The sequence below is a fragment of the Nicotiana sylvestris genome, chromosome 3, assembly GCF_000393655.2.
Source record: "Nicotiana sylvestris chromosome 3, ASM39365v2, whole genome shotgun sequence".
NCBI classification, from domain to species: Eukaryota; Viridiplantae; Streptophyta; class Magnoliopsida; order Solanales; family Solanaceae; genus Nicotiana; species Nicotiana sylvestris.
The window spans coordinates 33,334,356-33,352,801 of NC_091059.1; the positions used below are offsets into that span (position 1 = coordinate 33,334,356).

The 18,446-nt window shown below is 38.6% G+C and overlaps 1 protein-coding gene across 1 annotated transcript; it reads right to left on the reverse strand.

The window, feature by feature from the left end:
• Nucleotides 1–1,513: 1,513 nt before the first annotated feature.
• Nucleotides 1,514–17,878, reverse strand: LOC138887208 (uncharacterized). Its single transcript, XM_070168931.1, has 8 exons — nt 17,728–17,878; nt 17,388–17,634; nt 16,912–17,077; nt 16,507–16,738; nt 16,253–16,410; nt 14,939–15,025; nt 1,844–1,993; nt 1,514–1,747 (listed from the first exon to the last, which is right to left on the reverse strand). The coding sequence occupies exons 1-8, from the start codon at nt 17,876–17,878 to the stop codon at nt 1,514–1,516; spliced, it is 1,425 nt and encodes a 474-aa protein (XP_070025032.1).
• Nucleotides 17,879–18,446: the final 568 nt, after the last annotated feature.

Sequence of the window (18,446 nt, forward strand, 5' to 3'; positions counted from 1 at the left end):
CGAAAATAACCAATTTACATAAAAAATCCCGAAATTGGCCAAACCCAACCCCCATGCCCACTTCTAAGATTCCAATAAAAATAACAAAACTAAAATCCTTACACTCTCACGAGTTCATACATATCAAATACATCAAAATCCGACCACAACGACCCCTCAAATCCTCAAATCAAGGTGTCAATTTTCAAGCCCTAACTCTCCAATTTTAGGCTTTAGATTCCACAATTTTCATGTTTAATTAGGTAGAAATCACAATATGATCGTGTATTAAGTTCATAAATTTACCTCCAAGTGTTTCCCTTTGATTCCCTCTTCAATTCCACTCAAAAAGCTCTAAAATCGCTCAAAAATGGTGAAAGTTAGACCCAAAATTGCGGACAATGGTATTTAAACATTCTGCCCAGGTGACCTTTTCCTTCTTCACGAAAGCGGTCAAAGCATCGCGTTCGTGAATCACAAAAATGTTTACCACTTAAATCATTCTTTACGATTGCGACATCCCGAATGCGAAGCTTCAGCTCCTCAACCCATCGCGAACGCGACCTCTAGCTTGCGAATGCGAAGCACAAATGAACCTGGACCCCAGCTGCTCTCATTACTCTACGCGAATGCGGGAACCTCATCACGTTCGCGATGAACACAGAACCTAACCCTTCGCGAATGCGGGACCAACATCGCGAACGCGAAGGCCAAACTTCCTGCCTCACACCACATCCCTTCACGAACGCGAAGGCCAAATGTCTGCAACACCAACAACAGAAATCTACAACTTTTCCGACATGAATTTGATCCGTTCAACCACTCAAAACTCACAGGAGGCTCTCGTGACCTCAACCAAACATGCCAACATATCCCATAACATCATTCAAACTTGTTCCAACCCTTGGAACGCTCAAAACAACATCAAAACACCAAATCATTATCGGATTCAAGACCTAAGAATTCCAAAAACTTCCAAATTCCGCTTTCGATCAAAAAGTCTATCAAACCTCGTCCGAATGACCTAAAATTTTGCACACACGTCAAAATTGACACAACGGACCTACTCCAACTTTCGAAATTCCATTCTGACCCCTATATCAAAATCTCACCTATCAACCAGAAAATGCTAAAATTCCAATTTCGCCAATTCAAGACTAAATCTATTTCGGACCTCCAAAACACATTTCGATCACGCTCTTAAGTCCCAAATCGCCTCCTGAAGCTATCCGAACCATCAGAAGCTTACTCAAAAGAGACTAAGTGTCTCATTCCTTTCCAAAACCTCTCCGAACCTGAGCCAACCAATCGGATACCACATAATACAGCTGAACAAGACATAAAGAAGCAGAAATAGGGGAAATGGAGTGGTAACTCATGAAACGACCAACCGGGTCGTTGCATGCCCCCTCTTAAACAAATGTTCGTCCTTGAACGAGTCAAGAAACATACTTGAAACTTCAAATGGGTGAGGATATCTGCTCCGCATCTCCCACTCAGTCTCCCAGGTAGACTTCTTCATGGGCCGACCTCTCTACTGCACTTTCACTGAAGCTATATCCTTTGACCTCAACTTTCGAACCTGACGCTCCAAAATAGCTACTAGCTCTACAACATAAGTCAATTCATTATCTAACTGAACCGTGCTGAAATCTAGGACATGAGAAGGATCGCCAATATACTTCCGAAGCATAGAAACATGAAATACCGGATGCACACTCGACAACCTGGGTGGCAAAGCAAGCTCATAAACCACCTCCCCAATCCTCTAAATCACCTAAAAAGGCCCAATGAACCGAGGACTCAATTTACCATTCTTCCCAAATCTCATAACACCCTTCATGGGTGAAACCTTCAATACAACCTTCTCACCAACCATGTAAGACATGTCACAAACCTTCCTATCCTCATAACTCTTTTGTCTCGACTGCGCTATACGAAGTCGCTCCTGAATCACCTTCACCTTGTCCAAATCATCTTGCACCAAGTCTGTATCCAATAACCTAGCCTCACCCTGCTCAAACCAACCAACTGGAGATATACACTGTTTCTCATACAAAGCCTCCTATGGAGTCATCTGAATACTCGACTAATAACTGTTGTTATAAGCAAACTCTGCGAGTGGTAGAAACTGATCCCAGGAACCTCCAAAATCAATGATGCAAGCACGCAACACACCCTCCAATATCTGAATAGTGCGCTCGGACTGCCCGTCCGTCTAAGGGTGAAAAGCTATGCTCAACTCAACCTGATACCCAACTCTCGCTAAACAACCCTCCAAAACTATGAAGTAAACTGAGTACCTCTATCTGAAATGATGGAAACTGGGACACCATGCAAATGAACAATCTCCCGAATATATATCTCTGCCAACCGCACTGAAGAATAGGCAGTACACACAGGAATGAAGTGCGCGGACTTAGTTAGTCGATCCACAATCACCCAAATAGCATCGAACTTCTTCAAAGTCCGTGGGAGCCCAACTACAAAGTTCATGGTGATCCGCTCCCACTTCCACTCTGGAATATCCATCTGCTGAGGCAAGCCACCCGGTCTCTGATGCTCATATTTCACTTGCTGACAATTGAGACACCAAGCTACAAATCCTACAATGTCCTTCTTCATTCTCCTCCACCAATAATGCTATCTTAGATCCTGATACATCTTTGCGACACCCGGATGAATAGAATATCGCGAGCTATGAGTCTCCTCTAGAATCAACTCCCGAAGCCCATCTATTTTGGGCATGCATATCTGGCCATGCATCCTTAATACCCCATCATCACCAATAGTCACATCACTAGCATCGTCGTGCTAAACTCTATCCATAAGGACAAAAAAATGAGGATCATCATACTGGCGCTCTCTGATGCGATCAAATAAGGAAGACCGAGAAATCACACAAGCCAATACCCGACTGGGCTCTAAAATATCTAACCTCACGAACCGATTGGCGAAGGCCTGGACATCAACTGCAAGAGGTCCCTCCCTAATAGGAATATACGCCAAACTCTCCATACTCACCACCTTCCTACTCAAGGCATCGGCCACAACATTGGCCTTCCCTGGATGGTACAAAATAGTGATATCATAATCCTTTAGCAGTTCCAATCATCTCTGTTGCCTTAAATTGAGATCCTTTTGCTTGAACAAGTGTTGGAGGCTACGATGATCAGTAAACACCTCACAAGACACACCATACAAATAATGTCTCCAGATCTTTAACGCGTGAACAATGGCAGCCAACTCCAAATCATGAACAGGGTAGTTCTCTCATGGGCTTCAATTGACGAGAAGCAGAAGAAATAACTCTAACTTCCTGCATCAACACACACCTAATACCAACTCTCGAAGCATCATAATACACTGTATATGATCCTGAAGCTGATGGCAAAACTAACACTGGAGCTGTGGTCAAGGCAGTTTTGAGCTTCTGAAAGCTCTCCTCACACTCATCTCACCACCTGAATGGAGCACCCTTTTGAGTCAACTTGGTCAAGGGTGATGCGATAGATGAAAATCCCGGAACAAACCGATGGTAATAGCCCGCCAATCCAAGAAAGTTGCAAATATCTAGGGCTAAAGACGGTTTGGGCCAACTTTGAACTGCCTCTATCTTCTTCGGATCAACCTGAATACCCTCACAAGACACCACGTGCCCTAAGAAAGCCACTGAACTGAGCCAAAACACATACTTGGAGAAATTTGCATAAAGCTTCTCCTCCTTCAATCTCTACAACACAACTCGCAAATGCTCTGCATGCTCCTCCTGACTACGCGAGTATACCAGAATATCATCAATAAAGACAATCACGAACGAGTCGAGATAAGGCCAAAACACGTTGTTTATCAAATACATAAACGCTATTGGGGCATTGGTCAGCTCAAAAGACATCACAAGGAACTCATAATGACCATATCAGGTCCTGAAAGTTGTCTTAAGAATATCCGAGTCCCTAATCTTTAGCTGGTGATACCCTGAACGGAGATCAATCTTGGAGAATACTCTCGCTCCTTGAAGCTGGTCAAATAAATCATCGATACGAGGCAAATGATACTTGTTCTTGATTGTTACTTTGTTCAACTGACTGTAATTAATGCACATCCTCATCGTGCCATCCTTCTTCTTCACAAATAGAACAAGCACACCCAAGGTGACACATTAGGCCAAATAAACCCCTTATCAAGGAGTTCTTGAAGTTTCTCCTTCAACTCTATCAACTCCGCCGGTGCCATACGATACAGTGTAATAGAAATAGGCTGAGTTCCCGGCACCATATCAATACCAAAATCAATATCCTTGTCCGGTGGCATGCCCGTCAGGTCTGCAAGAAACACATCAGAAAAATCCCTCACAACAAGAACATAATCAATACTAGGAGTCTCCGCACTGACTTCCCTCACGAAGGCTAAATATGAAAGACAACCTTTCCTAACCATCCGCTGGGCCTTCAAGAATGAAATCACCCTACTGGGGACAAAATCAATCAAACCTCGCCACTCAATCCATGGCACACCCGGCATAGCTAACGTCACTGTCTTAGCATGACAGTCCAAAATAGCACGACAAGGAGATAGCCAATCCATGCCCAATATCACATCAAAGTCTACCATACAAAGTAATAACAGGTCCACTCTGGTCTCCAGACCCCAATAGTCACCACACACGAGTGGTACTCACGGTCCACAATAATAGTATCGCCCACCAGAGTAGATACACAAACAAATGAAACAAGAGAATCATGGTGCGTATCCAGATAACGAGCAAAATATGATGACATATATGAAAAAGTGGAACCGGGATCAAATAACACAGAGACAATAACTCCAACTTGATAAATTATCAATATTGGTAACTTCAGGTTTACACCATGAGTGTGCAATTATCAATAAACTCCAATTTTGTTATGATATGGGTTGTTATATCAATAAGCTTCTACTTTATTGTGGCACTCTTCTATTTATGTATTACAAATTGGAAAATAAAACGGGTAGCTTTTCACATACATATTACCCCGCTACAAGTTGTAATAATAGAAGATATTAAATCTTTCCTTTATTTTTAATCTCAATATAACTAACCGCTTTCTCGAATATTTTAGAAACTCATTAAGTTTGTTTGAATTTAATACGACAAAATACCTTATTGATAATCAATTTTATTTCTCCAAAATAGTAATAATTGGCTCTTCTAGAGCTCTTAATTAACTTTGTACTACCATATTTTCATCAACATGCATATGGTGAATATCTCTCTCAAAGAGAAAGTTATACCATTATGGTCATGGTCAAAATCAAATAGACAAGATATGTTACTTCTATTGTTTTTACCCTGCAATTGTCACGACCCAATTTCCCCTCCGTCGGGTATCGTAATTTCACCTAGTCTTAGGGACTAGGTAAGCCTAACATTTACTGAATAACAACAATAATAAAGAAAATCTAACAGTATCGATATAGAAATCTTTACAACATTTACAATTTCCCAAAACCAGTAGTACAAGTCATAAGCTCTACAGAGTTTGCTATACTTCTAAATACAATTGTTTGGAAATGAGCAAAACAGTGTGAATACAAAATAAGAAGGTGACTCCGAAGCCTGCGAGCGCAACAACAAGTTTACCTTGAGTCTCCACAGCAACGATCCGTACAACTACTAACGATCGAATACCTGGATCTGTACAAAAAATGTACAGGAGCATAGTATGAGCACACCACAGCGATGCCCAGTAAGTATTAAGACTAACCTCGGTGAAGTAGTGACGAGGAACAGTCAAGACACCCACTGGTCTAATAAATTGAATAAGTATAAGTATAGGAACAACAGAATATGGTATCTACATAACGTCTATGCAATACGGCTAACAATACAGTAATTGCAATAAGAAAGGAAAACAACAAGTATTAGCAAAATACCATAAAAATGCCACAGAAGAGCGAACAGAAACACAACCTAAATTCTAAATCACAGATACAGTAAGGACAAGTAATAACTCAGCAACTACAACAGTTTTCACATCAGGTTTTAGTCAACAAACTCCACGAAGTACCGAACCTCGGACAAATTACATCTCACGGGTCTCAATACCCGAACCCTAACGCTTGACATCCTGTGCCCTCCTAACACCACGTAACTGCACTGACGACTCACGTGCCAATAGAGCCCTTTTCACATAGAAGGCAAGTAACAAGGGTGTGCATCTATACTCAACAATATCAAGAAAGACCTCTTATCCGACACGGGTGCTTAACTACGTGTATGCTTGTGCAAGTGTCCTAACGTAGCCCATACCAGCAAATAAGCATAAGGAAAAGAATGGACAACACATAGAATGTTTTCTCACAACTTTACAAAATAAAGCTCACACATGTAACTGTACCACTAAACAAGAATGCCCCTAGGTCATCTCAAATCATCATAAATCAATCCCTAACATAGCCCACCTTGTCTCACCACGTGTGCAATAGTGAAGTAAATGCCCACCTTGTCTTGCCACATGCGCAACCCACACACACACTCACACAAACACACACACACACACACACACACATATATATATATATATCCCGCCTTGTCATGCCGCATGTAAAAATATCAATAGTAACAACAGTACGGTACAAACCTCATGCAACCCTATAACAATAACCGTACGGCAGAAACCTCGTGCATCACAATGTCAACAACCACACGGCAGAAACCTCGTGCATCACCACAACAAGTACAATAACAACATTGACAATAATACAAAGTATGACACGTAAATCAACTCAAGAACTTTATATCACAAAGAACGGTAGAACTAGTTCACAAGGAATAACCACAGTAAAGAATGTCAGGCGTAAAGAGAACAACTCAACAAGAGAAAACTAATGTAGCAACGATCCTATAATATACAAGTCAACAATAAGGAAGCTAACACGGGTCAAATAGTTTCAAATAAAGACAAGTCAACTAAGATATAAGATATCTACACTTCTTTTAAGGTTGAGCAATTACAAAGGATATTCAATAATTCAATTAAGGATAAGTAGCAGAAGATAATCATAATTTCAATTAAGACTAAACAATTATAGGATGAGATAATTATAATTCTAATTAAAGATAAGCAGTTATGAAAAGGTAGCATGGCGATAGAAAAGGTAAAATCTTTAGTTAAGCCAAATAAGAGTTAAATAGGCAATAATCCTAAAGGAATTAATTCTAATTAAAGCATGTAGAGGTGAAACTAGTAAGTAGGAACTTAAATATATCAAGAACAACTTCATACACAATGAATATAAGGACCTAAGAACCCTAAAAGGCCAATTTTTCACAAATAAGTCCGCACGCACTCATCACCTCATGTACACAGACTACAATCAACATAAAAGACTCAAATCCTAAGGGAAAATCCCCCCCCCACAAGGTTAGGCAAGATACTTACCTTAAAGAAGACAAACCGATACTCAAAAATGAACTTCTCGGATGAAATGACCTCCAGACGGCTCAAATCTTACAAATATGACTTCAAAGCACAAATAAAACTCATAAGAAACTATTCTGGACCATAAAGTCTCAATCTTTAACAAAAACTCAAAATCAACCCAAAATTCAACCCCCGGGCCTATACCTCGGAACCTGACAAATTTCATAAAATCCGAGCACCCATTCCGATATGAGTTCAACCATGCAAAAATTATCAAATTCCGATACCATTTCTTCCCTCAAATCATGATTTTTCATTTTGAAAATTTTCTTTAAAAACCACCATTTTCCTCAACTCAAAACACAAATTAAATGATAAAAATAAAGATAAAATCATGGGATATATTAAATTCTAGGTGAAGAACACTTACCCAATCGATTTGCTTGAAAAAACCATAAAAAATCGCTCAAAACCGAGTTCTACAAGTCAAAATACGATAAAAATGGCCTAACCCCAAATTTAAAGATCTTATATTCTACCTAGGTCTGTATGCATCGCGAACGTGGAGGAAGAATCGCGTTCGCGAAGAAGAAAAATGAGGCTGCCAAGAAAAGCCCATCGCGAATGCGAGTGAAGCGACACGAATACGAAGAAGAGAGAATGAGAACCTACACAAACGCGTAGGGGTACACGCGAACGCAAAGAGTAATGACCACAAGTGCCTAGGGCCTGATTTCTGCTACGCGAACGCAGAAGGAGGATGAGAACGTGATGAATGGTATGAGCAAGGCTACGCGATCATGAGGCATACTATGGGAATGCGAAGAAGGAAAATCAGGCAGGTTAATAGAACACTAAACGAACGCGAAAGGCACTTTGTGTTCGCGAAGAAGGATATCAGACACCAGAAACCAGCAATCCAAAAATAGAGGAAATTGGCCTGTAGCCCATATGGAACACACCCGAGACCACGTCTAAACACACAAACAAGTTCCATAACCTAAAATGGACCCGCTCGATGTCTCAAATCATATCAAAAAATGCCGAAACTACGAATCACACCATGAATCGAAATTATGAACTTCCAAATCTTCCAACTTCTAAAACTCGCGCCGAAACCTATCAAATCAACCCGGAACGATGTCAAATTTTGCAGACAAGTCCCAAATGAAATAACGGAGCTGTTCCAATTCTCGAAATTGCATTCCAACCCTAATATCACAAAAGTCAACTCTTGGTCAAACTTCTCCATTTTCAAAACTTCAACTTTTCCAACTTTCGCCGAAATGCTCCAATTTACCCTACAGACCTCCAAATCCAAATCCGGATGCATGTCTATGTCCAAAATAACCATACGAAGCTGTTGAGATCATCCAAAACCCATTCAGGAGTTGTTTACTAGAAAATCATATTCTGGTCAAATTCTCACTGCTTAAGCTTCCAAACTAGAATCCTTCTCCCAAATTCGACTCTGAATCATCCAGTAACTGAACTCGACCACGCACACAAACCGATACACATAATATGAAGCTGCTTAAGACCTTATGCCATTGAACGAAACTTAAATTCTCAAAACGATCAGCCGGTTCGTTACAATAATAATCACATTGCTATAATTTTGGCATAATCACAATAGGTACGTGATCAATGACCATTCATGCCATAATAAAAAAATTCTTTTTCTCAAACCTCTTTCTAGAGGTTAGTGTGGTATACTTACTACCACTAGCACGTTCATATTCTTCTAAAAATGAATATGTATTCATGAATAATATGTTGTCACATTCACATCATGAATGAACCATAATCATCTATATGTGCTTTACAAAATCTCATGTCAAATCGATGAGAAACATTACTTTCACAGAGTGAAGGATTATTTTGAGAATTATTATTTTTCTTATTACCACAATGATGACGATTATAGTTTTGTCTATTGCCACATCCATATCCATTAATACCTTCACCGTAATAATCTTGTCTTCTTTCAGACTTATCACATATTGCTACCACATTCTCTTAAAGGAATAAGAATGAAGCAAATTCAATGGGACAGATTTTCACTTCTTGTGCTCACAATCATACATGAATTTGATCATGACAAGATATAGAATTTTTACCACTCCAGGTGGTTATAATTTCTTATAAACTTTATTAAAATTATAATCAAAATTTATTGCCTTTTCTTGTATTTAAAATCAAATTTTAGAATTTCAAGAATTTAAAAGAGAAACATAAGATAAAACACTTACCTTAAAATCCAGAATTTATTCCTAAAGGAAGTTTATGGATTAATTGACAATCATTATGCTCAATGTTATTTATATGTTGAGCCATGCACATATCCGAAAGTCTGGTGACCAAACTAGATGACTCTATTCAATTGGTTAGAGTCTCGTGTTGATAATGTATTATAAAACAATAAAATAAGAAGGAGAGTATTGTAGAGAAAAGTAGAGAGAGAATTCTTATTGATTTTAGGACGAATTACAATAGAGTAGAACCCCTCTATTTATAGGGAAAAAGTAACTTAGACACCAAGTAACAAACTCTAAAATCTCTCTAAAAAATAGACATTCACCATAAATAAAATACTATTTATAACACTAAACAAAATATAAAATACACTCATTTCTTCTACCTATTTATTTACGCATTTATATTAAACTCCACTTATTTATATTATGTTTTCGATGATTTAAAAATTCATTAAGTAATCTGCTTAACTAGTTTTAGAGACTAGGTTCCATCACGACTGCTATGATGAGATTTGGGTCGTGATATGAGCTCGTCATCCTCACATTTACAGGTGCTATTGTTTGTTCAGTTTATGTGTTTGAGAGAAGTGACTAACCTTCTCAAGTGTAAAAGCCATAAGGACCGTGGAATGGTCAGTCATTCTTGCACTCGCAGGTGCCATTGTTTATCAACTAAAAATTTTAAAACAAAGAAACTCAAATACATTCAATAATCAAAACCTACCTTAGATTTCATATTATAACTCAACTTTCAGATTTCAGTGTTAAATATATTAAATTGCTCAAGTTATGTTTATTACATTCTTTTTACAATTTTTTAGTACAAAATATCTTGTCCTCCACTTAGGGGTTGGTAAACAAGACTTATCAGGTAACTTTAAAGATACTTAGCCCGTTTGAGCATGTCACATCGTGTGGCAGACATTTTGTATGCATGTGGCAAAGCTTACAGCTAGATGCATAGTTTCTTGATCCAGTTCATAAGCTCCATTGATTCATTATAGCGGTAGGAGATCTTTTCTCGGGCTTTCATTCATTTTAAAATTTCATATTATTTCTTGGGGCATACCCCATATATCATGTACTAAGTCCTTAGAGGTATGAATTGGTTTAGTGGGTTATGATTCACATTCATGTTAGACTCATGTACTTTGTTATTAAATAATTGATTTGATTTAACTTCAACTATTTCAGTTTTATTTCCCTTAACGATATTTATGATGTTGAATTCATTATTAAGAGTACACGCTGCACAAACTATTTTAAGATTTGCTTGGAAGGTTTGTTTAAGTCAAGTGTCTATCACTTTCCACCCCAGATTGGTATGTACACCTATTTACAAATAACATATAATTACTGATATCATATAGAATATAGCTTTACTGACTAATGAATATCCCATCATGATTGCTGCCACTACTTTGCATTCATACTTATTATGCTTGTTCATCCTCTTGGCATAGCATAAATATCCAATTGTACTTGGGTGTTATAAGTTGTACTTACGCTTATGGAATACTTCATAAAGACTCTCCTCCTCAAAATTTCAAGGGCATAATCCCTTGAAGCCTAAGTGCTCTGTCAGTCTCTAACAAGTGCTTATACTTTTTTTCAACCACTTTATTCTATTGAAGTGTTTATACATAAGTTCTTGGTGTACAATCTTAGATTGTTGAAAAAGATTATTACATTCTGTATTGAGAAAATCTCTCCTATTATCAGACGTAATGACCTTGATAGTACAATTAAACTGATTTTGCAGTAATTTAATGCAATTTCTTACCACCACCACATCACCACTCTCCAGCTTTAATGGATACAATCAAGTCATCCTAAAGTGATCATCTATAATAATAAGAAATAGTTTATTTCCATCAAAAGTTTATACGTTGTAAGGACCCCACACATCAATGTGTAGCTAATTGAAAGCACATGTAGCTTACTATTTCTGTTAGAAAAAGATAATCTAGTATGCCTTACTAAAGGATATACATTATAATTTTAGCTGCATCTCAACAGTCATTCTTTGTCAAGTAGAAAATCAACTTCAGTGTTTTTATTGGTGTATGTCCCAACATGTTATATCATAGCCTAATGTCCATTTCTTCTTCCTTGCATCTAAACTTGTCACTATATCTTTATTAGCTTTAGTTGGTATTTAAGAGACCAAGTAAAAATTACTGTTTTATCTATAAATCTGTCATGACCCGAATCCCACCATAGGGGTCGTGGTGGCACCTAATCTATAAAACTAGGTAATTTGATCACTTAACAATATTTAAATCAATAAAACCTAATATAATATGACATAGTTTAATATGAAACCAGAAATAGAGTTATCAGCCAAAATGAAAATACTCAAACACTTCCCAGAACTAGGTACTATAGAGTCATGACCTCTAACTGAATATATACGGAGTATTCAAAATACAATACTGTTCGAATTTAAAATCAATAATAACATATAGGATGAGACTCCAAGGGACTGTGATATCATGCAACTATACCTTGAATCCTCACGAATGATGCAAGCTCTCACTCTCTAGATCCGCTGTCTCCAACACCCGGATCTGACAAAAAGATGTGCAGATATATAGTATGAGTACACCACGATCGATACCCAGTAAGTATTAAGACTAACCTCGGTGAAGTAGTGACAAGGTTCAAGTCATGAGATACTTACTAGTAAAATAACCTGTGCAATATATCAAAGACTAGCAACATAATGTATAACAGAAAACAATAACAAGAATCTCTTTAGAACATATGATAACAATTCAATGCAAGTAAAGGTTCAATTTTAACAAGAAGTCATCAAATAGAAATACAATATATGGAACCTAACACAATAATAATATCCCATCATATCGCTCCACCCTGACACAACAACAATACCCCCAACGTATTGCTCTGCCCTAACATAATAACAATATTCTATCGTATCGCTCCGCCCTGACACAATATCAATCACAATCGCATGGAAAAAATCTCGTGGCAACACCCAACAATTCACTCAACATGTCTACATATGTCACAATAATGCCAAAACTGCATCAAGGATATAAGTTCATAATTTATCGACAAGGTGCACAAAGACATGAAAATAGTAAAATACGGATGGTGTTTAACATATAAAGTATTACTACGGCTAATATAAGTTTAGTGGTCATGTTCACATATTCACAAAGTGATTAAGCATGTTTTGTATAAAATACATCCTCAAATTAAGACATATTAATAGCCTAAGGTCTAATCCGGTCATAAGTCACACATAGCACCCGTGTATACGTTTGTTATCTCATGTACACGTTGCTTTTCACATAACACGAACAAATAATTAATGTTAAAACCTAAGATGTATCCCCCATAAAAAGTTAGGCAAGATACATACCTCACACAACCCAAATCAATACTCTAAGAAGCCTTTGCCTCTAAAATCGGCCTTCAAATAAGTCAAATCAAGCCAAAAATAACTCAATATTATCAAACATGACTAAAGAAGTTTATTTCAATTAATAAAACTCCGATCTTTATCAAATATTAAAATGTCAACCAAAAGGTCAACCCGTATCCATTTCTGGAACCCGACAAAAGTCACGAATCCCGATCATCCATTCGAATACGAGTCTAAATATACAAGTCTCATCCAAATACGACTCCAAATCGGGGTTCAAATCTCTATTTTCTATTTTAGAAAAGTTTTTCCAAAACATCCAAGTTTCTCACTTAGATTTACCAATCAAAAGCCAAATCAAGGATGAAATCATGAACAATAATCAAATCCGAGTCAAATACATATATCCCAATACAAATGGTGAAAATCGCCTAAATAATCGCTCCAATTCGAGCTCCCAATCTCAAAATATGATAAAATGGATAAAATTCTCGACTTAATACGTTCTTCCCAGAAATTTTGCTTCTGTAACCAAAATAGCCACTTCTACAACGTCGCTTTTGCGAAAAAAGCTCTTCTGCGAGTTCCACTAATTGTCGACCATGCGTTTCTGCGGACAACTTTTCGCTTCTTCAGTCATGGAAACGCACCTACGCCATCGCATTTGCGCAAAATCCTTCATACCTGCGAACAAAGCTGCCTCCCCTATAACTCCACATCTGTGACAACTGTCCGCATCTGCGGACCAAACCTCGTAAGTGCAAAAACATTAGAAGTGGAATGCCAAACAAGATCATAATGATCCGATGCTTAACAGAAACTTACGCGAGGCCACCGTGACCCTGTCCAATCATACCAACCATTCCCAAAACTTAACAAGGTCTTACTCGAGGACCCAAATCACACAAAATAATATCAAAATTATGAATCGTACCTCAATTCAAGCCTAATAAACTAGTCAACTTTCAAACTTCCAAAACTCATATCGAACCACATCCAACCAACTCGGAATGACCTCAAATTTTGCACACAAGTTAAAAATGGCATAACTAAATTATTCTAACTTCCAAAACAATAATTCGAACCCGATAACAACAAAATCAACTTTCGGTAAAACCTATGAACTTCTAAACCTTCAAATTTTCATCTTTCGCCAATTAGAGCCAAATCAACCTGAAATACCAAATCCAAATCAAGGCATACCCCTAGGTCAAAAATTCTCATACGAACCTATTGGAACCATCAAAATACAATTCCGAGATCATTTACACAAAACTCAAATCTCAATCAATTCTTATAACCTAAGCTTCCAAAAGCGGAACTAAGTGTTCTATTTTAATCCAAAACTTTCTGAAAACCAAGACAACCTTCCCTGCAAGTCACATAACAATAAATACACATACAAGGAGCATCAAATAGGAGAAACAAATCTCAATACACAAAACAACCAGCCTAGTCATTACATTCTCCCCATCTTAAATAAACATTCACCCTCAAATAGGTCTAGAATCACACCCGGGATATCAAAAAGATGAGGGTATCTACTCCGCATATCGTGCTCGGTCTCCCAAGATGCCTCCTCAATTAATTGACCTCTCTAATGAACCTTCAATGATGCAATATTCTTCGACCTCAAATTTTGAATATGCCTATCCAAAGTAGCCACTAACTCTTCATCACAAGTCAAATCCTTGTCCAATTGCACCGAGCTAAAATCCAACACATATGACGGAACGGATGGACCTCTGATAAGCTAGGTGGCAAAGCAAGTTTGTAAGCCACCTTACCAACTCTCTCTAAGACCTCGAAAGGACCAATACACCGAGGCTCAACTTGCCCTTCTTCTCGAACCTCATCACATACTTCATGGGTGAAACTATGAGTAGGACCTTCTCGCTCACCATGAATTTCACATCACGAGCTTTCCTATCAGCATACCACTTTTGCCTAGACTGCGCTGTACGAAGTCGTTCTTGAATCAATTTCACCTTTTTCAAAGTATCACAAACCAAATCAATGCCCAACAACCTTGCCTCCCTATGCTCAAACCAACCAATCGGAGAATAACATCCTCCCATATAAGGCCGCATACGAAGTAATCTGGATATTTGACTGGTAGTTATTGCTATAGGCAAACTCTGCTAATGACAAAAACTGATCCCGCTGGCCTCCGAAACCAATGACACGTGCTCTCAAAATGTCCTCTAAGATCTAAATGGTACCCTCGGATTGTCCATCTGTTTAGGGATAATATGTCGTACTTGGCTCAACCTATGTGCCCAACTCATGCTACACCGCTCTCCAAACATGCATCTCTCAAAGATAAATCCAAGCCAACTGTTTTGAGGTGTAGGAAGTCATGACTGGAATGAAATGTGCAGACTTGATCAGTTTGTCCACAGTGACCAAACAACGTCAAATCTCCTCAATGTCCATGACAGCCTAACCACAAAATCCATATTGATACGCTCCTACTTTCACCCTGGTATATCTAGCCTCTAAAGTAAAACACTAGGTCTCTGATACTCATACTTAACCTGCTGACAGTTCAAACACCATAAAACATACTCAACAATACATTTCTTCATCCTTCTCCACCAGTAATGCTACTTCAAATCGCGGTACATCTTTGTAGCACCTAGGTGAATGGAATACTATGAACGATGAGCCTACTCAAGAATTGACTCTCTCAAGCCATCTACATTAAGAACACAGATCCGACCCTGAAGCCTCAATACCCCCATCATCACTAATACTCACCTCCTTAGCATCACGTGTTGTACCATGTCCCTAAGGACAAACAAGTGGGATCATCATACTGACGTGCCTATGCGCTCAAACAAAGACAATTGAGATACAACCCAAGCAAGAACCCTACTAGGCTTTGAAACATCCAACCTCACGAACATGTTGGCCACCATATTGGCCTTCCCCGAATGATAAAAAATGGTGATATCTTGGTTCGTCAATAGCTCCAACTACCTTTGTTGCCTCAAGTTTAAATCATTTTGCTTGAATAGATGTTAAAGGCTCTGGTGATCCATATACACTTCACAGGAAATGCCATATAAGTAGTGCCTCCAATTCTTGGGTGCATGTACAATAACTTCTAACTCCAAATCATGCACTGGATAGTTCTTCTCATGGGGCTTCAACTAGAGAGACACCTAGGCAATCATACTATTATCCTGTATCAAACCACACCCAAGACCAACCCATGAAGCATCATAGTAGACTGTATATGAACCCAATCCTGAAGGCAAAACCAGAAGTGGAGATGTAGTCAAGGCAGTCTTGAGCTTCTGAAAGCTCTTCTCACACTCGTCAGACCACCTGAATGGGGCATCCTTCTGAGTCAACTTAGTCAATGGGGCTGCAATAAATGAAAACCTCTCCATAACGTAGCAATAATACTAAGCCACCACTAGGAAACTCCGGATCTCTGTAGTGGTAGAAGGTCTGGGCTAACTCTGAACTGCCTCAATCTTCTTAGGATCCACCTTAATCCCCTCACTACACACCACATGACCCAAGAATGCAACCAACTCTAACAAGAACTTGCACTTGGAGAATTTAGCATATAGCTTATTCTCCCTCAAAGTTTGGAGCACAATCCTCAAGTGTTGCTCATGCTCCTCCCTACTACGGGAATATACCAATATATCATTAACGAACATAATGACAAAGGAATCCAGATAGGGCTGAAATACGTTATTCATCAAATGCATGAAATTTGCTGGGATATTTATCAACCAAAATAACATCACAAGAACTCATAATACCCATAACAGGTTCTGAACGTCATCTTAAGAATGCCTGAAGCCTTGATCTTCAAATGATGGTATCCCGATCTCAAGTCAATCTTAAAGAATACCTTATCACCCAGAAGCTGATCAAATAAATCATCAATAAACGGCGGTGGATACTTGTTCTTGATAGTAATTTTGTTCAATTGTCGGTAGTAATCCTCATAGAACCATCTTTCTTTTTCACAAATAGAACCAGAGCATCTCAAGGTGACATGCTCGGCCTGATGAAACCTTTATCAAATAATTCCTACAACTATTTCTTTAATTCTGAAACTCTTCTAGAGCCATGTAGTACGGTGGAATATATATGGGCTGAGTTCCCAGTGCCAAGTCAATATCAAAATCGATATCCCAATCGAGTGGCATGTCCGGTAGGTCTGCAAGGAACACATTGGAAAACTCCATCACCATGGGGACTAAATCAACCGTGGGAGTATCAACACTTATATCCCTAACAAAGGCCAAATACTCTATCCGTTAAGCCTTTAGAAAAGACACCACTCTACCAGGAACTTGACCCAATAAACCTCTCTATTCCAACCTTGGCAACCCCGGCATAGCCAATATCATAGTCTTAGCGTGACAATCAAGAATAGTGTAATTTAATGATAACCAATCCATACTCAAAATCACACCAAAATCCACTATATTAAGCAACAGAAGATCAACTCTAGTCCCATAGGCCCTAATAGTGGCCAAACAAGAACGGTAGACACTATCCAGTTTAATAGAACCCCTAATGGATGTAGACATATAGACATGAGTATCTAGAGTATCACGATACATATCTAAATATGAAGCAACAAAGGATGACACATATGAATAAGCAGAACACAGATTAAATAAAACTGATACATCTCTATGACAAATTAAAAAAATACATGTAATGAGTGGGTCTGATGCAATAACCTTAGTCTTACCATAAAAAGCATAACAACGAGCCTGGCCTCCCTCTCTAGGATCACCTCTACCCACATGTACTCCACCTCTAGCTGGTTGTGCAGGTGGAGTAGCAATTGGTGCGGTTCCCATAGCCTGAGTACCCTATTGAGGTCCACCCATCCGAAGTCTGGGACAATATCTCACATTGTGCCTAGTATTACCATACTCAAAACAACCTCTCTACGGGTGAGGATACTGGTAGTGAGTCCGCCCCGATCGACTGGATTAACTGATATAAGAACCTTGTGCAGAAGGTGCACTGAAATATAGCTAATTGGTACGAGTGCTCTGTGGTCCATGGCTAGCTAGAGAACTACAAGTAACCTGAAGTGCGGACAGAACTGGTGGACTGACAAAGCCTCTACCATGACGAGTTGTCACGGCCCAAAATCCACTAGTTGCGATGGCACCTAACCCAACCCGCTAGATAAGCCAACTAATAACTATCCAATTTCAATAATGTTAATAAGTCAATTAAACAAAATAAATTATCTGGATCTATTATATTTCCAAAGGACTGGTAGTACAAATCAAGAGCTTTTAAGAATAGAGTTTACAATGCTGATATGAAGTAAATACATCTTCTGTTTTAAAAGTACATAAACAGAGTTTTTATAATCTAAGGCTACCGTGAGCAAGAGGCAGCTACAACATGAAC